A 21,182-nucleotide genomic window follows, 5' to 3' on the forward strand; every position below is an offset into this window, starting at 1 on the left:
TTTGACACTTGTTTGTGGCCACTCCTTTAATGTGAACGTTCTAGCAGTTACTGGGTGTGAGGGCAGACATGGCATCAGTAAAAACTTCTGTCTTTAGTTCAAACCACAATATCTGAACTTCCAAACACTGACAACCCTTCAAGAGCCCATGAGGAACCACCTGCAAAGCTTTGTTAAAACATGCAGGGTGTGCTCAGTCCTGAGGATTTTGTGGGGTCTCTCTTGGCCCCCTCGTGCCCAGCCCTTTGCAGGGTGCAGAGCTGGAACTGGCAGTGTTTGATGCTGGGAATACATCTGATAGCAAGTATTTCAGAAATGCTTTTGTAGATGTTTGGATAATTTCCTTTTTCTTTTCCAGGCCTCCAGCAGTGCAGGCAATCTGGGTGTGCTTATTCCTGTCATTGCTGTGGTGAGTAGCCAATGGTTGTTGCAAACAGGATGATTTTCCTCACATTTATCTCTTAAAAATAATTAAGCTTTTGTGATTCTGGGTTAGGTTGTTTCAAGCTATCATAGCTTCAAGAGATTCATGAGCTAAATAATTCCACAGGGAATGTTACTTTGAAGAGTGTTTGGCCTGCAGTTTAATGAGCAGCACATATCTGTGCTCTGAGGAGAAGTGAAAAACGAAAGTTGATAGAAACAGAGTTAAAAGTAAAGTAAATCTTAGTTTGGCAGCAGTTTTTCTGGAGGAAAAGCTCTTTTAAACAAAGTGTAACAACTTACTGAGGGAAGAAAATTGCTGTCCAACCATGCTAGATCTCCAACAGAAAATTTGATACACCCAATGTGTGTTTCCAGGTCAGTAGGACTGTTTGCCTCACTGCTGTAGCTTTTACCAAAAAATCACGTCTGAAAGATCCACAGACAAACCTAAACCTGATGGAGGACAAAAGGCATCGTGCTGCCTTTTCCCCTCCTGAAACTGAATTATTCTGTGGAACTTTCCCTGCACAGGTGGGGGGACTAAAGGGGAAGATGTGTTCCATATTTGCAGTAGGAATGCCTGCTTGGAACTTGCTCACGCTGCACATCCATTAACAAGCAGATTAAAAATAATTCATTTCATACCCTGCCTTCAAACCTCTTGACTGAATCTTGTCAGAGAGAAGGGCCTAAAATTGGCACGTGGTTAAAGATCAAAGGACTGTTCCTTTCCTTCCCCTGTCTCTTCTCACCGGTTTCCAGCAGAAGCTCCTCCCAAGGTCAGCAGTGATCACAAGTTCCTTTGTGATCAGGAATTTGATTTACAGAAATGTGGTTATAAATGCCTTGGGTCACTGTTGGTGCAATAGCTGCTCAGTTCTGAGCTGGCCCTGTGTTCAGACATGTTCTGGTGGGTGGCATTTACCAGCTGTCAGTGATGCAGATTTGAATGAAAACAGGACCATTCCTCACATCTTGAGAAAACATTAATGCTTGTTAGAGACTTCATGTAACAGTTATGGAGGTACTTTTCTGTTTCAGATTTTTATTGATGATATATTTGTTCTGAATAGCTGGTGATAACTGCATTTTTCTTAACCAATGTGACCTTTAAATGGAGTCAGGTAGTGCCAGAACCTGAAGCAAGAGTTAATGGTTACATTATGGTTGTTGAAGCAAATATTTGACTTTCTTGCACAATGTATGAAGATCATGAGTTTTGAGCAGTAGCTGATTTGCTTTTCTGCTTGACCTCTTTGCCTTGAATAATTCCTGTTACTTAGGTCCCCGAAATACTTGTATTTCAGATGCTTCAGCTCATTCAATCATTGATAAACAAATTCAGCCTAAGGCATGAATATTTAATCTTTTAAATATGCTTTTCTATTTTTTAATATACTTTCCTTTTTGAATACAGATAAAACAGTAAAATGTGCCTATGAATGTTAATGATTTGTGTTGTGCACCTTCAATACTGAAAATTATCCCCCACATGGTGGACTTAAAACACAGGAAGGAAGGAAGGAAGGAAGGGAAAGATTTGAACTTCCTATTCAGTATCAGCTCTTCATTATCCAACACCAGTGTTTTACTGGCTGACATCCTAAAAAACTTCCTGTATGGAGCAAGGGATTGTAGTAGATGCAATGATTCCCAAAGTTTGCAGTGACTGGAAAAGTTTTGCTCATTGAATCCACAATGGAGAGTGCATCTGAATCCTTAGCAAATGTGAGTGCTGTAAATGGTTCTTTTTTGCAGAGAGGGTAGGTGATGCTGAGCCAGTGAGAAGAGCATTTTGCTGAACTGCTTCTCCTATACAGGGTGTTCTGAGGATGTTTGTATCACTTACCTGGCTGGCCTAATTCCAATACCACTCGTGCCAGTGAAGATGAGAGAATGCATTGAAACCATGCAGGTTGGGGGAAAGTAGTGGATCCATTAGTGTTTCACTCCTCCAGGGCATTTCTGTCTCCTCTTATTTGGTACCCTGGTCCTTCAGGTTCATTGTGTGTCAGCCTGGATGTTGATATACATTGGGTGTATTCACTGGATGTTAAATGATGCAAGGGAAAGAAAGAGTAGACACATCTGGTCTTTTGTAAGTTAGATTGTGTAAAATGCCCAGGAGAGACTTATGATCCTAGGACTGGTCATGTATTCAGGATTTCCTTAATCCTGCTTATTATAAACAGACATCCTGGCACAGATTTAGAGCTAAATTTCAAGAATCCAGATAGTCTAAATATTTTATTGATTACATTTTATACACTGATGTAGAACACAAAGTGTAAGTTACTTTGTGATATTTTTTTTTCCTATTAATACACTTGTATCAGTACACAGCACTAACCACTTGAAATTGCAGTCAAATTACCTACTGCTCTGAGTCCCTTCACGTGAAACTACCTGCAGATAATATATTTTCTTTTGATACCAGTGGTTTTGTATGAGCTAATGCGACAATAAATTTTCCTTTATGATACTGGTATATTGAGGTGGGACCATCCAGCCCGTGGATAAGAGGGTGTTGGAGGCCTTCTCTGCTTTAAGACTGGGCTGGGTTGGCAACTCTGCCCATGAACAGAAGGCAACTGGTCCGGTGCTCGTAGATGAGGAACAAGAAGGGGCGGTCGACAACGAAACGGGTCTGGGTGGAGAGAGGCATGAACCCCACGGTGGTCACAGCTGCAGCCTCTGTGCCCTCCTCGTTCACTGTGATTGTGCCTTGGTGACTGAACTGTTCCAACAACAAACAAACAAACAAACAGAAGCTGAGGCTCTCCTGAGTACACTCAAATGATGTTCTCACAGCCCCCCATCCATGTCCCACACGTGGCTCCCACTCCTACTGGTACCACCTACACAGCAGCAATCCTTGGGGGGTTGTCTTGTGGATAAGCCCATTCCTGGCTGACCACAACAATCTACTGCCTTTGAGATCTGATCAAACGTGCTCCTCATTGCATGAATAGACAAGGACATTCAGATACCCACGTCCCTCCTGTGTCCTCCGGGAAAGGTGGTAAAAAATACTGGTTTAGCTTATTGTGCAATGATTGTTATGATGTTGCCATGTTACCAGGTGATACAGTTTAGTCAGAAAGGAAATGAGAAGAGCAGTAAATACCCTGTCAATGATGATCTTCTCATCTGATATACCAGAGTAGTCGCCTTTCCCATTGAACAGTTCTTCTATTCCCATGGATCGCAGGTAACCAATCAGGCCATAACTCCTCTCCAGCTTAAATTTAGGCAGAACCACTTCTCTTGTTCTAGTAACAATAAATGCAGAAAGGAAAAATCATTGACAGATACATATTTGCACGACTCTTTTTGCTTTACACATCTGCCATCCTTTGGGTTTTTGCTGTCTTCAGTAAGCAGGACACAAATATACAGGAGTGTTTACTCTACTTTTGCTTTCAAAACTTGAGCATCGTGACTTAAACTGCTTAAAACAATTAATTCCCCTCCCAAAACTGTCAGTTTATCAATCTGATATTTCACTTATGATGATTTGCATTATTAATGGGTGTCAGAGATGTGGCTTGTTCAGTGCATGGGTGGATGTGCTCGTAATGAATGTGGAGCTGTCAGATTTTCTGCAGTACTAAACTGGAGATTTGTCACTTATTGTGTACAATGTAAACAGGTTGAATTCCTGAATAAGATGTCAAATCATCTCTTTTTATCAAGTCTGAAGGCAGATACACCTAATCTGTCATCTTGCACAAGGGAGGCTGTATGATTTTTCCTGTCATAGTTTGATATCTGTTTTTGGTGATGGAATGTGTGCCTTTACACCCAGCTCTGTTGGAATGTCAGTGCTGAACTGCACGTGGGCTGCTTTCTCTGGGAGCCAGATTATTCTGCACCAGTAACCTGTTATCTTCATACTCCTATTTTTCCTCCTAATTGTAAACTTCGTCAGTAAAAAGTTTTTCTTTAAACCCTCATCATTAAATACTCAATAGAAAGAATTTTGAAACTGCCATTAGGATTTTCCACCTCGATAATCCTTGATTTTGTGACGGCATTTAAATTTTGAGAGCTCACTGATCCTGATTTTTAATTCAGTAAATCCATTTGGGGGAGGGATTGTTTAATATTTTTAATGAAAATATATATTATATTACCTTCTAAGTGCTTTACTTACCCTTTGTCAGTCTCATCAAGGAAACACATTAAGACTTTTAACAAAAGATGTGCTTTTCAGCAGGTACCTGTTTGTCATGCTCTTCTGCCATTTCTCTACCACCTGGGGTGTAATCTGCTTCTCCAGGGCTTTCATGCCGGACAGTTTGTGAGGCAGCACGATGAGCATGCTGATGTTCCCCACGAAGGGCAGCTGGATCACCCCACAGTCCAGCTCGGGGTCTGCAGCAGCCAGGAAGTTGCCCTTGGTCTGCATCATGGGCACCTTTATTGTCTGCTTCTCGTTCAGGCGGAAGCTCCTCTTCATAGTCATTTCCACGGGGAATTTATTCTCCCAAGTTCCTGTCAGGACAATGCGGAACACAAATAAAACCCCAAGGTCCTTGTGTGATAAAATATTCCCAGAGTAACAGTTCACATTCAGCTTTAAGTCCCGGGAGTTGGAAATTAAGGTAGGAGATTGTTGGTTTCAGTTAAGCCTGAATTAGAAGATGAGTTTTAAAGGGACTTCAGAACTCCTGGCTTCCAAAGTTAACATTGGTCTGATTGAGTGCTCTGAATTATAAAAGCAGGTAAACACCAACTGGAGAACTGAAGGAGGTGGGTGTGGATTATTTCTCTCTACGAGGAATCCAGAAATTAAAACACTTAAACAGGTGCAAAATTGTTGGATCTTGCCAGGGTCTGCCCCTGCAGAACAGCTGACCCAGGTGTGTGTTCTGAGATCTGGTGCTTGGATCCAGTACTGAAGGCACCTGTTTGGAGCACGTTACCAGTGGATCAAGCTAAGCAGTGGTTGCTTTAGTTGTGCATAATGTTTGAAAAGATACTGTGCTGAAGGCATTACCTTCACTTAGTCCAGTCAAGCCAGTTTGTTTTGTTTTCTCTCTTAACAGAACCTGCAGAGCTGGGGTGTTGAGTGCTCAGTTCTGTGACCCAGTTTGATGTGATAACACACTCCTGTAGATGTGCTGCAGTCTGACAGGTGGATGCCCAGATAATGCAATTCAACACCTTTTGCAGCCCAGAAAGCTTTGCCATCGTGGTTTGAGTCTTTTTATGTAAAGGTGCTTTGGATACTCCAAATATTTACTGACTTTGAAATAAGGTGGTTTTTTTAAAGCAGTGTTCTCCTGTCCTCTTTTTAGAACCGTGGCTCTGGAATAAACGTTATTTCTTTCTTAATAGGCAGACAAAGCTAGAAGATGGTAGTGGAAATAGATTTACTGGTATTTCCTGTTAAAACTCTGGATTTTAGGTCACTGTAGACAAGCAAGTATGTGGAGAATGTGGCTGGATCTGTGTGGAGAGCCTACAAATTTAACCTTAATCAGTGCAAGTCATTCTGAACCCCTTAATCTGACTTTACCAAATTGACTGTGAAGTAAAATTTAAAAAAAAAAAAAAAAGCCTTAAGTTCAATTTCATTCTAATGGTTTTTTGATATGTCAGGCTGATGGGGCCCAGTTTGAGAAGTGAGGAGACTGTGGTTGATATTCTGAAGGGAATGTGGTATAAAATGTATTAAGCCATTCCCAAACAAATTTTCCCACTTCTCAGGAAAACCCAAGATCCGGTTGTTCTTCAGGGAGCAGAACTGCCAGGCCCAGGGCTCTGCTGGAATACCATGGAGCTGCTGTGGCCCAGGGGAGCTCCTGCAGCACTGTCAGCACCTCAGGGCTGGGAGACATAATCAGTTCCTCCTAGGAAAAGAGAGGGGCTGGGGAATGTTCTTCCTGGATTCAGTTTTGCAGAAGTGTCAAACCCCGATCCCCAGCAGGAGGGATTTGGTCACCTGAGACCACCTGGCATGTCCTGACTTCCTGTTTTGAGCCTTCCACCAAGATGTCTTTTGGATCCACCTGTGGTGGCAAATGTTTTCTCCCTGATTGTTTCCTCTCTTGCATTCATGACTACAATCTCAGAAAAAATCAGAAAATTTCGGACCTGCCGAAATTTGTCAGTCACCAAAACTGCTGAGGCTGAAATAATCAGCTCCTACTTGAGAGGAAACTCATAAATGGTCGTTCAGAGCTCTGAGCAATGGGGGTGGATCTCGACTGGAGGGAGATTGGACACCTAGACAAGACAAAATGTGCTTCTTACCAGTGTGAATTGTTTCCAGTAGGTTCTTGATCGTATTTAATATAAAAAGAGCTTGAGACCTCGCTATGTTTGGCAAGGTGTATCCCTTTACTCAGCATCACTTGTACTGAGCATCTCTGTGTGTCTGAGAACACTCACAGGTTTCTCAGCTCTGAGGGCTTAACAGAGCTTGTCTGCAATGGTACAAACAGTGTGAATGCTGTGAGTGGAAAGATGTGGGCAAAACTGGCATGTCTAGCAGGAATAGTGGGGAAACTGGGAAACCCTGGAGTGGAACTTGCTTCAGTTCCCCTCAGAACAGAAATCCCAGGAGACTGGGAGACAGGGGTGGAAATTACAGCCTTCAGCAGCTGGCACCGAAGCAATTTGAATTAACCTGAGCCCATGGGCAGAAGAAAAAGCCCAAAATCTTTTTGATCTTGATGACTCAAGAGTTCCAGTACTACAGCTATTTATTTTTGGGTGGTGTTTTTGTTACTTTGGGGTAGCACAAGTGTTTAATAATTTCAGCGTGAGACAAAAAGGTATTTCAAATCTGACCAAATTATGGGGGAAAAAATGTGTCTGGTTCCCTTTGCATAATCCTTTTCTTAGGATGGTCTAATGGACAGTAAAGCCATGTCTTTAGTCTGGTATGATCATCAGAGATGTAGTTAAGGATACAAGTTAAGTGCCTTTTGGATGGCACCTGAGAACAGGAGATTATTTGGATCTTATGCTAATGATGGCTTCAGATCTCCTAAGGAGATAAGTGGCATTATTGAAGGAAGTAGTGCCTTGCAAGTGAGGGGGAAAAGGTACATTTCATAAACTTGCTGCTCCTTGAACCTGCTGAGATGGCAGGTGTAAGACAGCCCCTGAGCATTTGCTTCCTGGAATCAGGAACATAGTGGGGGAAAATACACTCCTTTATGAGTTATGGAAATGAGGTGTTTGCAAATGTTGTTATGCTTTCAGGCTACTCTGTCTTTCTTTGCCTGTGTTTTAAGCCAGCTGCTTTTCATCCTAAACAGTCAGTAACAGGTTTCTTTTTTATCCTCAGTTCCTCTTTCATTGGCACCTCCCAACTCTTCCTCATTTAATGTAATGTTAAAGGTTTGTTGAAAAATTAACAAACTTTCAACCTGAGACAGATAACTAACATTGCAAATCTCACCACAGGCTCTTACTTTAAATGTAAAGAAATTGAAAATAGGAATTTATAATAAGAATACATTGTACAGTCTTTACTCCAGCCTCTTTAACTGCTCAACCTATAGTGATACATGTAGGACCCATAGCAGACACTTCTTGCTGAATTAACTGAAATATTCCCAGTAGTGAATGTGTTTGGTTTTAGTTGTAGAAGAATACTGTTTTAATTATTCTCTTCAGTCCCTTCTTCACAAGGATAATTCTCTGATCATATATTAAAAAAATAAAATACATACTTTGAGCTGAAATTCTTTATAGCCATCCCCATTAATCCTGAAAACCTCAGAAATGTGAAGTGCTTTGACTGAAATCAACCTGTACCATTTCAATGAAGCCAGGACTGAATGGCACAAGTACCTTGCACATGCATTGATCCCTTCCCATCTGAGACTCCTACAGAGCTGATCCTTCCTGGGGCTGGTTTGAATCCATGTGTTGTTTTTTTAGTCTTGCTGTGAGTGTCGAAGGTTTTGTATGGAATAAGCATTTGCTCTGTGTGTGCAGTACCCACTAACTCCAGAGCATGACTAGAAGAGCAGTGTGCTGCAGAAACATGCAGAAATGGGCTAATAATAGAGATTCTTCTTAATGAGGGAGTCAGTAGGGTTTTGATGGTGTAGGCTAGACTTCAGTCTGGGATTTCTGATGACATATGCAGAGAATACTGAGAAAATCCATCACTAAGATTGAAAAAACAGATTCTTACCTTTAAAGTAAATACAGTTGAGGATCATCATCAGTGTTGCAGGGCTTACGCTCACGAGAGCTTCCTTTATTAATCCTTTGGTCAGCTTCAGGATGCGCTCGTTGGTTTTGGTGATGAAGTTGGGGTCTGAGAAATCAGCTGGTTGGGCATCAGCAAAGTAGTAAGTTTTCATATTGTTTCTGAAGTCATTCAGAATAGAAAAGTCCTTCTGAATGTAAATGTCACTGACAGACCTCAGCGTGTAACCGAAGTTGCGTCTGAAGAGCCGGTGGGTGAGTTTGCGGAACAGATTGTGGACAGTCATGAGCTCGTATTTGGTGCTGGCGTTAATGAACTCCTGAAAGCCGAGGACAGATAACACCTCCTGCTGAGTCTGACCCTTCAGACCCAGGGAGATCATAGCCATGGCAGTGGAAATGCCCACGGGAGCCATGATAATGTTGTCTGAAGCGTTGGCCTTGTCTGCCACGCTGCGGTAAAGGTTGAAGCCGAAGTTTGCGTTGAGGATATTGAGGCGCTGGATTCTGGTTTTGCCTTGGAATAACTCCAGAATATTTCCCTGCTGAACTTCAGAAACCATGTATGGACCAGCATCAATAATATCACTGTAGTCATCTTCACTCAGGATCTTGTCGAGGTCTATGTAGTCGTCTTCCTCCTCCTCCTCGGGAATCAGGTCATTGGTGATGGTGTTCTCTCTGTGGAACTCCAGGGGGAGGTCTGGCATATCGTAAGTCCCATTTTCAAGTGGCTGTGCACCTTTAAGGCTTTCAAAATGCTCAGCAAAGTTCTTGATCCCACCAAATGTGGAGGTTGTGAGGAGAGCAAGCACAAGCAGTTGAAGTAGGAACTTCATTCTGACGGGTGAAAACCTGGAAAACAACACAGTTGAGAGAGCAGAGGGTGGTTGAATTTTAGTTCTTGTAGTTATCTATTCCCTAATTTTAGGTCCATGCTGAATTCTGTCACAGCAGAAGGGCTGTAGTTACCTTATTCAACAGCATTTTTTTTAATTGGGACAGATCTTAATTAGATGGATAAATCTGTTTTGCTGGTAATTGGTTTTGCTTACATAATGCCTCCAGCCTGCCAAAGAATTGGTGACCTCCTCCCATACAAGTTGTCGTTCCTGGCGTATTTCAGCAGTGACAATCTCATTACTTAAAATATATGGGAAACTTTATTTATAAACCTATTGCACTTAAAATGTGCACTAACTGTGTTATGTGTGTGCTGAAAATATGATAGAAAGGTAAATTTGAAGGTTTGAGCTTGGTAGGAGGAGGAGGAACTGCTGTCCCAGTCCCCCACAGGAGCATACCAGAAGGCTGAGATGTACTGAAAAATGTGAAAAACAGATACCCTGTAGCTACAACAAAAATGGGAGTTTTGTGGGAGTGTTTTGGAAGAGCAAGGCTGAAATCTGACGGAATAAAGGAGATTTAGGGATGTAGAAAGATGGGTATTTGCACTAAATACCATCAGTGGGACTGCACTGTGCTGGGCATGAATGTGTGTCCTGGCCTGCTCAGGGTCTCACTGGGCTGTGTTATTCAATGTGTGCCCCCTTCCTGCAGCTCAGTGTGCTCATCTGCTGCTTTCCTCACCCACTGGCTTGATTCTGCTTTTTGCTTAGTTCTGTTTTGTTTCACTTTGGGTTTGTGTAGCACTGCAGAACTTGAGGTGCTCTTTGTTTATGTGAGCTCCTGTTCAGAACTTTGGATCTCTTGGCTTAAGTGTTATCCCTGTTCTAGATTTCTAACCCTACCTGCTTTGTTTGAGAATACTTTTAAATAGAACTTGCATTTTCCTAAGGCAAAAAGTTAATCAGCCTGCTTATCTACTGAATATTGGACAGTTACATTTTTAAATTGCCCTTAAAATCAGGATTTATCTTAGGTATGTATTGTTTGAAGAGAATCCATCAGTCCTACTCAGCTGTAAAACACTGTACTAAGAAGTGGGTATAAGACACTTTTCACCACAATATTGGGTGCAGTAATTACAGTGATCTTAAAAAGATGAAAAAGTGTAATTCTATTGTAAGTCAAATTCTATTGGTAGTACTTTTTTGCGTAAAAAGACAATTATTTACAAAACAACACAGGACAAAACAATACAGTTAAACCAAAAATCTTACTAAGGTGTTGATTAAAATGCTTTTTAAATGAGCAAATAGTCCAAAGAGCTGTGCTGTAGAAGTAAAGTATGTAGGTGTACATACCTGTACCTGGTCACTGAGCTGCACATCAGTGAATAAAAACAGTGCTTGAAGGAAAATATTTTCAAACATGTTGTAGCAGGACTGACATAACTGAGCTGACAGTTTGACTTTTTGAAACTCTCCCCCCAAACTAATTGGCCTGAAATCCTAAAACCATTCAAGGTGATTGTTTTGCAGAACTGAAGGATCCAAGGAAGAAGCTTCTGCAGTTGTTTCAGACTCTGGCTGAGCGTCTCAAGTCTTTTTCTTATTGATTCTTCATAAATCCATTACTCTTTCCCCGCCCCCAGAAGTCAGGCCCTGAGGGCTGAGATAGATCCTCTGGCCAGTGAGCACTGATAATTTTCTGCTCTTGGCACAGCAGAATTTGCCGTGTGCATTCCCAGCTTTGCATTCTCGTCCTCCCCGAAGCTCAGTCACTGCTCAGCTGCATTTACACAGGCAAAACCTTCCCCCTGTCTGCAGCGTAAATGCCGTCGGTCAGAGCCACCCAGAATACCAGAAGAGGTAAATGGAGCTTACCTTCAAGCCACTGGATGGGAAGGATGTGTTGAAAAGCCCAAGCAAGGGGAACAGCAGGGTTTAAATCTGAACTTTGACGCTGCTTTTTTGTGTGTCTCCCAAAGTAAACATTCCCTAAACCAAACACTGCTAAAGTTACTTCGTCAGCCAAAATCCCTCCCTTGCCTGGTGATCTCTGCTGAGTTCTCTGCTGTTTGTTGAGTTACTTTTATGGCTTTGCAGGTACTTGTTCACGTTTGAGGAAGGTCTTTGAGCAAAAACTGGTGTGTGTGTGTAAGGTTTCAAAGTCAAGCACACACATAAACTTGACTGTTAATGACTGTAAAAGCCTCACTGCTGTTTTGTGCTGAAATGGAGTGGGGGAGCATCTCACTGCAGATATGTTTGAGGGCTCTGTGATGGTTGGGATTCTTCAGCCAGTGTTACATTGGTGTAAACATTTCCATCGCACAAGCAACTTTTTCACCAGCCTAAATTCAGATTAATTTGACTGTAATAGAGGAATTTTTTCATGTGTTTTTTTTTTTTTTTTAAATGAACAGTCTCCCTCATGATTTATAAATACATCCAAAGTTGGCTTTATGTGAGATTTCAGAGAAATACTGCTGGATTTCATCCCTCGAGGGAATTGTTGGGAGTTAGAGAATGTTTCTTCGAGCTAGGTTAGAATGTAACATTTTCAGTTTGGAGTAATAATATACAGTCATATTGAATGAAGCTTGTGGTTTAATGGACAGTTTCTTTCACTTTTTATACACTTGCCTGTGCCTCTAACTCTTTTCAGGATAACACACTGTGATCTTTTATATATAAATTTATCTAAAACTGCATATCATGTTGCCTGGGAGGATAAACTGCTCCTCTGATGGTAGCAGCTGTTCGTGCAGAAAGTATTGGAGAATTTTAATAAATGTGTTGAAAATAATGCTCTTTTCCTTGCTTGTTTAGATAGTAAATTCTTCAGAACTGATGTCATTCTGTGCGTGGGTGCAAACAATGAAAGGTCCCCAATTGGTGCCTCAATGTATTTCCACAAGGCTCATAAACAATAGCAACCAGAAGTGTGTTTGACTCGTATTTATTTGGTTTGGAGTTCCTTTACAATGAGGCAAAGCTGCATGGCATTGTCTTCAGCACAGTTTGAAGGCCCAGGTGGTCTCTCCTCCCTGCAGTTGACAGTGTACCAATGTTCTGTGTTCTCTGCAGAGGTTACTGGATCAGCATGGTGTTATTCCTGTGTAGGACAAAGGAAATTCTTATTTCAGGCATCTCAGAAGTTGCCCTTTCAGACCTCTAACAAGAATTATTTTCTTCAGCATAACAACAGCTATATAATACTAGTTTTCAGGGGTGACAAAGAATGTTACCTTTGTAAATCACAGTAAAGAAGGTGCATGAATTGATTCCTGAGCGTGGAATGAAGTTACTGTAACTCCCACCATTCTCTGAGGTTGACTTTCATTTCTTTGGTAGCTCACCAGGCGTTTGCCACCCATCAAGGAGGCCAAGCCCAGGTTGCAGAAGCTGTTCCGTGACTTCTGGCTGTATTCAGTGCTGATGGGATTTGCTGTGGAAGGATCAGGTACTGTGATTTTTAAGAGAACAACATTGTTGCTCACGTTTAAACTCCTGATGGATGTAAATACCCCTATATGCAAACCATTCATAGTAGATGGAAGAAAAAACACAGGCTTAAAGACACCTCAAGGCAAACAGCTTCTGGGACAGTTCTCTGGTAGGATTTCTTTACATCCTTGCTGGTTTGCCATGAGATTCAGCACAGTACAACTTGTCTTAGTTTTATTGCTAAGTTAATAACCTTAGTTAAGTAAGACTTTTGATAGCTAAGTTCCTGAAATGGAAGATCAGACCACGTGGGTTTCAGTGGTACTCAATAGAAACTTCTTTTCCAGTGAGAAACTTCACTTGGAATAACCTAAACATGCTTGTTATGTTTGGAACATGGATCACATGTGTCGACTGTTTCATGCTCAAGTGCATGAAAAATTAGCCCTAGGAAGTAGTGCCAAGCTCAGTAACATGGGGAACTTTGTGAAACTTCCTTTTTTCCTCCTTCACCCCACCTTCCTCTTTCTCCTTCTGCTCCAGGTCTTTGGCCAGAGGAATGGTATGAAGGTGTATGTGAAATTGCCACCAAGTCTCCATTGCTGACATTTCCCAGCAAAGAACCACTGCGGTCTGTCCTTCAGTACAACTCTGCCATGAAGAATGACACTGTGACCCCTGTAGGAACTGATTTCTGCTATTTCCTCCTTCCATAGTGTCTGCCAGTGTTAACTGACATGGTATCTGTGATATATTGAAATAGCACAATACCCCTTCAACCTGCCTCCTATTAGTGAAAAGCAGCTTTTTTACACTACTCTCTGACAGCAGAGTACAAAAGTGGCTCGGGGTTAATGCACGTGTTTCGGGTGGTGTAGCTACACCATCTTGGTTAGGTGTAGAAACCAAGACTTTGTGGAGATGGAAGCCTGTTGGTGCTTTTTCATCCATTTTGTATCAGACAAAACTCGCACTGTTTAAGAAAATAATCAACTAAGTTTAAAAGCAAACAACACAGGGCAGCTTGTTCTGAATCTGCAGACAGCGGGTTCGGCCCTGCTGTCTGCAGAGGTTAAGGAGTGAACAGAGCAGTAGCTGAATGTGTGTGCTTGGGAACAGACGAAAGCAGGGCTCCCACCTGAGACAACTCCGTGTGTTCATCTCTAGGCTGAGTTAAATGAATTACGGAGCACCATCATCAATCTCTTGGATCCTCCTCCGGAGGTGTCAGCGCTGATCAATAAGCTGGACTTTGCCATGTCCACTTATCTCCTTTCCGTTTACCGCCTGGAGTACATGAGGTAAACATGGACATAAACTTCTTTCCACTGATGGGTTAAAAAAAATTAAAAGCCGTGTATGTTCAAGTCAGAATTGCCAGACACTCAGTGTTTTGAGCCACATGAGCTCTCCTGAAGATTCTGAGCCTGGGAATTGCAGAATTGCCAAATGGAATAAAACAGCAAGGCCCGAAAAATAGGATCTCCTCTATGTAAGAGCTAATAGGAGATGGACAGAAGGGTCCTGTGAGTGTGATGTATCCTCTGCACAGTCCTGTGCTGCACCCCTGAATGACAGTGCCTATTTTAGGAGATTAATGTAATGTAGGAGCTGAGAAACTTTTTGTGATGCCCTTTTTCCTCCTCAGTAGTGCATGTTGGGTGGACTGATCAAAGATATTGAATTCACAAACTCTGTGTTTTCCCTTCAAAAATCTATTTATTGTTGCTGCTCAAAGGAGTGCATAGCTGAAAGCTGAGCTGGAGGTCTAGCAGCAAGGAAAGTGGTGGTTTATGATCTGAGCCCTGTTAGTCAAATATAGAAACAAATAGGAATATCAGCCTTGCTGGAGACTGAAAATTATCATGACATGAACAATGATTGTAGGTGTGAGGTGTAGCACTAAAGTACATAGATTCATGTTGAAAATGTTGAAAAGGAAAAGGCAAAAAAACCCTCAAACAAAACATAAACCAAACAAACCCCAAACCCCTCAACTCACCCAGCTCTTCCTTGCCCAGGGTGTTGCGTTCCACTGACCAGGATCGCTTCCAAGTCATGTTTTGCTACTTTGAAGACAAAGCAATTCAGAAAGACAAATCTGGTAAGATTTACCTGTCCAGGTTTTCTTGCAACTTAAGATACAAGGAATTTATCTCCAGGCCTGTAAGACAGAAACAAATCAAGCAGCTTTATAACAAAGTGAATCATGTTGAGTAAATTGCTGTTGCATTATCCTTGCCAAGAACACGGGTTTTGTTTGGAAACTGGTTCAGTGTTGGCTGAGTAAACATAAACACTTTTTAACTGCTAAGCATGGTTTATAAAACAAATGTAATTTGGATAATCAAACCTGTCACTTCTCTCAATTCCTCAGGCATGATGCAGTGTGTGATAGCTGTTGCTGATAAGGTGTTTGAAGCTTTCCTGTCAATGATGGCTGATAAAGTAGGTTGCATGGAAACTAAAATTTTGAATTTGTATAAATGTTCTCATTTCAGTTTATGAAAGCGTGTTTTTCTTTTCCCTTAAGAGCTTCATACTTCTCTTTGGCATGTCTTTTAGCCTAAAACTAAGGAGAATGAAGAAGAGCTGGAGAGACATGCTCAGTTCTTGCTGGTGAATTTTAACCACATTCACAAGAGGATCAGGAGAGTTGCAGATAAATACTTATCTGGACTGGTGGACAAGTAGGTGTAGATTTAATTTTCCTGTTCTCTTTTCACAATGGCTCCTTAGTGATTCCTTAGGCTGTTGGTGACCACAGGCAGGTGGGTTTCTTGGCTGGTACTTCTGCTGAAACATCTCCTTGAAAAATAATATTCAACAGTATTTTTAGGCTGAACTCTGAAACTCCTGCTTAAAATGGGTGCCTGCTGAGTATTCCCATGGGTGGAGCAAAGTGCCCGTGATATAAATTCCATCTCAACTCCTATGAAGGAGCTCTGCTCAGCTTTTGACCACTGGGAGCCGTGGCAGCTTCGTGGCTTCTCTCAACTCTGAGTGGACCCAGGGATGGATAAATCTGCCTCTTTGAGCAGCTCCATTTCTTGATAAAACAATTTCCCTCCTCAGCTCTCATGGTTATTGTGTTTCTCAATTCTGCCTTGCTCTAGGTTCCCTCACTTGCTGTGGAGTGGAACTGTGCTGAAGACTATGCTGGATATCCTGCAGACATTGTCACTGTCTCTTAGTGCAGTAAGTCCTTTTTCTTTAATAGAACTGATTTTTTTTGCTTTGTTTTGCATTTGTTTTATATTTACTTGAGTTCTTAATTTGGTTTTCCTTTTATCACTAAGATCGATAAAATCTTAATTTTAAATCCTGTAAGGTAAGAAGTGTCTTTGCAACCCTATTTCATAGGTAGTAAAACTAGTGCTGAAAAGTTGTTGTCAGATATGGTTTATAATTGTTGAAATGTCTCATTTGAAACAAAAATCTGGTGGTGTTTTTCTGCTTTCTGGGTTTTGGTTTTTTTATTAATTATTGCTTTCAGATTGTGTTCTCTCCATTCCGTGTATGTGTATCCATATTCCTTGAATCTATTACATCTGGTCTTTTTGAAGATGGAAATGCTTCATAGAGATTTATTTTTGTAGCAAATGTTGAGGAGAAAGCTTTAGATTTTTTAAAATTATTTATGCTAAAAACCAAAGTGGAATACAAACAGTTTCTTTTAGAGCTGTTCAAAATTACTTTGAGAGCAAATATTAGCAAAAAAGGTTTGGTAGTCATTCTTTTTCTTTGCTACCTGTAGTGTTCAAGTCAAGTGATAATGAATTTTACCTTACTGAGAGTTGATAATTGTTTCTCTTTAGGACATTCACAAGGACCAACCATACTATGACATTCCTGATGCTCCATACAGGATCACAGTCCCTGACACACATGAAGCCAGAGAGGTAAATGGCCCTCCTTGATTATCAAAGAATAAAATAATGCCTCGTGGGTCTTTTCATGTCTTGCAGATAAATTACTGAGCTACTCTGAATGGTCATTTTAAAAAAAATACTTACCTAGATAAGATAGATATTTCTGCACTGGGTATTTATGTTTTTCCTAATCTTACTAGTTGACATGACTTGAAGTCTGACAGTTCTTTGCTTATCAAGGGTCCATTTAACTGTTACAGAAAATTTTAGCTGTGTCGTGTTGCTGCAACCTGTTGTGCTCCTTATATTACTCATTCCAGCATTAAAACCAGTGCCTCTTGAATGTCCTGTATTTTACTGATTGCAGTGATGCTTTTTAATTCCAGAGTATAGTCAAGGACTTCGCTGCACGCTGTGGGATGATCCTGCAGGAGGCAATGAAATGGGCTCCCTCTGTTACAAAATCCCATCTGCAGGTAATGAGCCTGCTGCTGGGAAAGTTCCATTTTTGCAGATCTTCAAAATTAGAATTAGGTGGTGGGGTTTATTTTTTATTTTTATTTTTTAGGCTATCTAAGCATAATTTAAAATACTCTCTTGCTCTAAGATTTCCTTCATAGCACTGGCAGAGGACAATTAGAAGTTTTGATTTGATGTGACTTTTGATGTGGTCCAAACATCATTGTCTTGGAAAATAAGTTTGTAAACAGTTGAAGGAACTGTGTAGTCCATCTTAGATTAGTATTCTGTCTAGAGGTGCTGAACTTAGTGCTGATAACAGAATTCCTGAGGTCTCAAGATCTTGGACACTGTAAATCTACCTGAAGTTTTTATTTCCTTCCCCCAAAAAAATTGCCTCAAGAAATTCTATCATTACCTGACAGGACACCTGACTTGTATTTCCTTCTTCCCTAGAGTCCAAAACACTTCCTTTTGCCAGGTTCTTTTTGTCAGAAGTGATTCTTTTAAGATAAGATCTCAGCCTTCAAACATCTACCTTGATAGCTTTATTTTTTAGAATACAGCAGGAGTCTTACTCTTTGTGTATTTAGGAGGACATTCAGAGTTTTTTATTGCCAGGAGAACCTGAAAGGGATGAGTAGAGACACTCTGTTGTCATACATGTGTAGAAATACGTTTCCCATAATTTGCAGTGATGCAACACTTATCTATGAGCTGCCTTGTTTTGAAAGTAGTTAATTATTTTGGATTTTTTTTTTCCAGGAGTACCTAAACAAACATCAGAACTGGGTGTCAGGGCTGTCCCAGCACACAGGACTGGCTATGGCCACAGAAAGTGTGTTGCACTTCGCAGGCTACAACAGGCAGAACACCACTCTGGGCGTGAGTATTGTCTGTTCATTTGTGTACCTGCAGATCTCTTGGGCCAATTTTACAACCTTCAGTGTGGCCACAGAACACAGATTTTCATCTTTGTCACAGCAGTTGGATGTTGCTTGGACAGATATCTTATTTCTTTCCATCTCTAATCCAGGAATCTGCCAGTTATGTTGTTCCATAAAAGACTAGATTTTCTGTCTGTGATGTCATGTTTCTGGATAAATGTGGATTACTAGTGCATGTTTAAAGACAGGAAAAAATATTCTCTGTGACTGTCAGTTCAGCCTATTGTTGCATGGAGAGGGCAGGACCGAGATCACATCTCCTCTTCTGTCCTCTTCCTTACCTATTCATGAAAAGGGACCAGCAGGCCCAGAGCTCCACTCTTTATATGCCTTGGTTTTGGTCTTTCAAAAGTATATCCAAATATCTGTGTATTCCAAACTTCAACTTGCTGGATGTAAACTGGGAATACCACACAGCTGGCACAAACAGGACTAGATCCCTAAAAAGCCCTGGATGATAACTTCATGGTGCAGGTACTAAGGGAGATGACAAAGAAAGATGCCCTCCTTGATTTGTTGCTTGTTCTCAGAGAGGGTCTCAGGAGTGAAGGGGTGATTGGTGGCCACCATGGCCACAGTGACCATGAAACAATCATAGACAAGCAAACATGGACAAGGCAGAGACGTTCTAATGCTCTGTGCCTTTGTCTTCAACGCTGATGATGGGCTAAGGGGGTCCCAGTGCCCTGAACTGGAGAACCATGGCTGTGAGAATGATGAACTCCCAGCTGACCCCAAGCTAGTGCTTCTCTGCTGATCCAGCTGGGTCCCTCTAAGCCTGGGGGTCCTGATGGGATTCATCCAAAGGTACTCATGGAGCTGGATGATGTCATCACAAGGCCCCTCACAATGATTTTTGAAAGGTCTTGAGAATCTGGAGAGGTCCCAGTCACAGCAGAGGTCACAGCACCAAGCCTGACAGAGTTCAAGAAGTGTTTGGACAAGGCTGTCAGGCACATGGTGTGGCTCTTGGTGTGGTCCTGTGCAGGGCCAGGAGTTGATTCGATGATCCTTGTGGGTCCCTTGCAGCTCAGGATATTCTGTTATTCTGTATCCATGGAGTAAATGCACATGTTCCTTATTGAATTTTTATCAGTCCTTCATGTGGTCTGGTCACAGGCAACCCAGCTCACTGAAAGACCAACTTGTGTGAAGAGGGACTACTCCAACTTCATGGCTTCTCTTAACTTGCGCAATCGCTACGCCGGAGAGGTGAGGAGGGATTTCTTGTGAATACAAAGTGTCCACGGGCTCTGGTGTGGCTTTTTTAGGGGTGATTCCCTTCCCACTTACACTGGTGGATGGATTTATGTTATATGAAGCACAGTCTCTAAATGCCTTGAAGATAAAGAATATAATTTTCCTGGGTTATTAAACAGATCATTTTACTGTTGGTCTTGCAGATAAAGCTAAAGATTACATAAAGTTAAAGATTGGATTGCAGATAAAGATTTAGTGAAGTCATAACAAAAGCTGCCTCTGTTTGTGGAGCTCCCAAATCAGCACATGACCAGTACCAAACAAGATTCCTGAAAATACTGTTCTCTGTTGAAAAACCCATTATATTTTACAGGTTTCTGGGATGATTCAGTTCTCAAATGCTACAGGACAAACATCTGACCTGAATAAACTGATGGTCAAAGACCTGAATGCTGCTCTTGAATCAGGCAATACCGAAAGCTACACCCAGGCCATGTTTAAGTTGACTGCACTGCTAATAAGCAGCAAAGGTAATGAAAACCAAATGGAGTTCTGCTTTCTGGCAGTGAATGCCAAGAGTAATAAACTACAGAAACTATCCATACACCAACCCAGTACACATCAACTTGAAGCAAAACTGTGTTTTGAGTTTTTCCAGTTAGGCTTATACTGGGGAAAAGCCTTCTTAAAGTAGAAGCTATTTATTAGGAACTGATTATTACATACTGTGCACGCCAGTTTCATGCTGATGTGAAAAGCAGTTACTCTGTTGGATAAACCTGAGTGAATGTTTGTTTTCAGACTGTGATCCTCAGCTCCTTCATCATCTGTGCTGGGGACCCCTGCGAATGTTCAATGAACATGGCATGGAAGCAGCGATTGCTTGCTGGGAGTGGCTGCTCGCTGCCAAGAACGGGATAGAAGTGCCGGTAGGAAGCAATTTAACGACTCCTTCTCTGCCCCTGCAAGGGGGAAGAGGGAAAATTTTGAGAGATTGACAGATACTGTGAGTCTGTGTCAAGTAAGGATGGTAAACGCATTGTTAATCACTTTAACCTGCCAGGAAATCTCTGTTCATGTATTGTTGGAAGCCTGAGCACCCTCATGAAGTGGACTGTGGGTAACAGATCTTTCTCAGCAGCATGAGTGGTACAGCAGAAGAAACCTGTTAGGATGTCTGCTGTAGAACTTACTTTGCAGATGAGATGCCTGAGCTGTTCATGAGTCAGGTCTAGACTCTCACAGTCTATAGAATGGTGTTTTTAATCAAGGAAAAATCAGTGTCCCTGCTCATTATTCAGAATGTTCAGTATCTGGCATTGCACCCTTGCATAAAAAAATAGGCTTGCATGTGTCCTAATCCTGTAACAGGCCAGACCAGTTGTATTTTGGGAGAGGGGGATTAGTGTAATAGTAATAAAGTTGCTCAGCATGGTGTAGTGACAGTCCCCACACAGCTGAGAGAGCTGCCTCTGGTAATTGCTTTGCCTGGTGACTGCTAAGTGTTCCACTTGCTGGAGATAATCACCCATCTGAATTTGCTTAGGTGAGTTTACACACACATTTCAGTGGTTAACTTCGTAAGCATCAGTTTCATTTCTTCTCTTCAGCTTCTGGGAAATGTCCTTGTGTCTTGTTTAGGAGAACACAGAAGCACCCCTGGTTGCTGAGTCTCCCTACTGCCAGAGGATGCTCCCGAGAGCAGGATCAGCAAAACTGAATTGTGTGCCATCGATGTGCTGGGCACTTCATCAGCTCATGGGCCAGACTGTGTCCTGCAGTGCGTGGGAACCTGGCTTGGGCTT

General features: G+C 41.7%; 2 protein-coding genes across 3 annotated transcripts in view; one reads left to right on the top strand and one right to left on the bottom strand.

Annotated features, from left to right (window-relative positions):
* Positions 1-21,182, top strand: part of PI4KA (phosphatidylinositol 4-kinase alpha) — a 54,938-nt gene that overhangs the window by 17,666 nt on the left and 16,090 nt on the right. For both annotated transcript variants that reach the window (XM_050318584.1, XM_050318585.1), the window contains exons 19-32: positions 359-409; positions 12,807-12,915; positions 13,443-13,579; positions 14,067-14,200; positions 14,921-15,003; positions 15,277-15,347; positions 15,465-15,589; positions 16,016-16,097; positions 16,718-16,801; positions 17,158-17,247; positions 17,996-18,115; positions 19,297-19,389; positions 19,751-19,907; positions 20,179-20,306. In XM_050318584.1, coding sequence (XP_050174541.1) covers positions 359-409; positions 12,807-12,915; positions 13,443-13,579; positions 14,067-14,200; positions 14,921-15,003; positions 15,277-15,347; positions 15,465-15,589; positions 16,016-16,097; positions 16,718-16,801; positions 17,158-17,247; positions 17,996-18,115; positions 19,297-19,389; positions 19,751-19,907; positions 20,179-20,306 — 1,464 coding nt within the window. The remainder of the gene's footprint in view (positions 1-358; positions 410-12,806; positions 12,916-13,442; positions 13,580-14,066; positions 14,201-14,920; positions 15,004-15,276; positions 15,348-15,464; positions 15,590-16,015; positions 16,098-16,717; positions 16,802-17,157; positions 17,248-17,995; positions 18,116-19,296; positions 19,390-19,750; positions 19,908-20,178; positions 20,307-21,182) is intronic.
* SERPIND1 (serpin family D member 1) lies at positions 2,661-11,483 on the bottom strand. The gene is made up of 5 exons (XM_050318592.1): positions 11,334-11,483; positions 8,588-9,459; positions 4,650-4,923; positions 3,554-3,698; positions 2,661-3,163 (listed from the first exon to the last, which is right to left on the bottom strand). Exons 2-5 carry the CDS (start codon positions 9,441-9,443, stop codon positions 2,972-2,974), a joined length of 1,467 nt encoding a protein of 488 aa, XP_050174549.1. The 5' UTR covers positions 9,444-9,459; positions 11,334-11,483; the 3' UTR covers positions 2,661-2,971.

The sequence above is a fragment of the Myiozetetes cayanensis genome, unplaced genomic scaffold, assembly GCF_022539395.1.
Source record: "Myiozetetes cayanensis isolate MyiCay16 unplaced genomic scaffold, myiCay2020 scf21, whole genome shotgun sequence".
NCBI classification, from domain to species: domain Eukaryota; kingdom Metazoa; phylum Chordata; class Aves; order Passeriformes; family Tyrannidae; genus Myiozetetes; species Myiozetetes cayanensis.

Excerpts from the sequence above, each read along its gene's own strand:
- SERPIND1 (XM_050318592.1), bottom strand. The coding sequence starts at position 9,443 with ATGAAGTTCCTACTTCAACTGCTTGTGCTTGCTCTCCTCACAACCTCC. Across the intron at positions 4,924-8,587 it reads CAACTGTATTTACTTTAAAG|GAACTTGGGAGAATAAATTC; the intron begins GTAAGAATCTGT and ends TTGTCCTGACAG. Across the intron at positions 3,699-4,649 it reads CAGAAGAGCATGACAAACAG|AACAAGAGAAGTGGTTCTGC; the intron begins GTACCTGCTGAA and ends TATTGTTACTAG.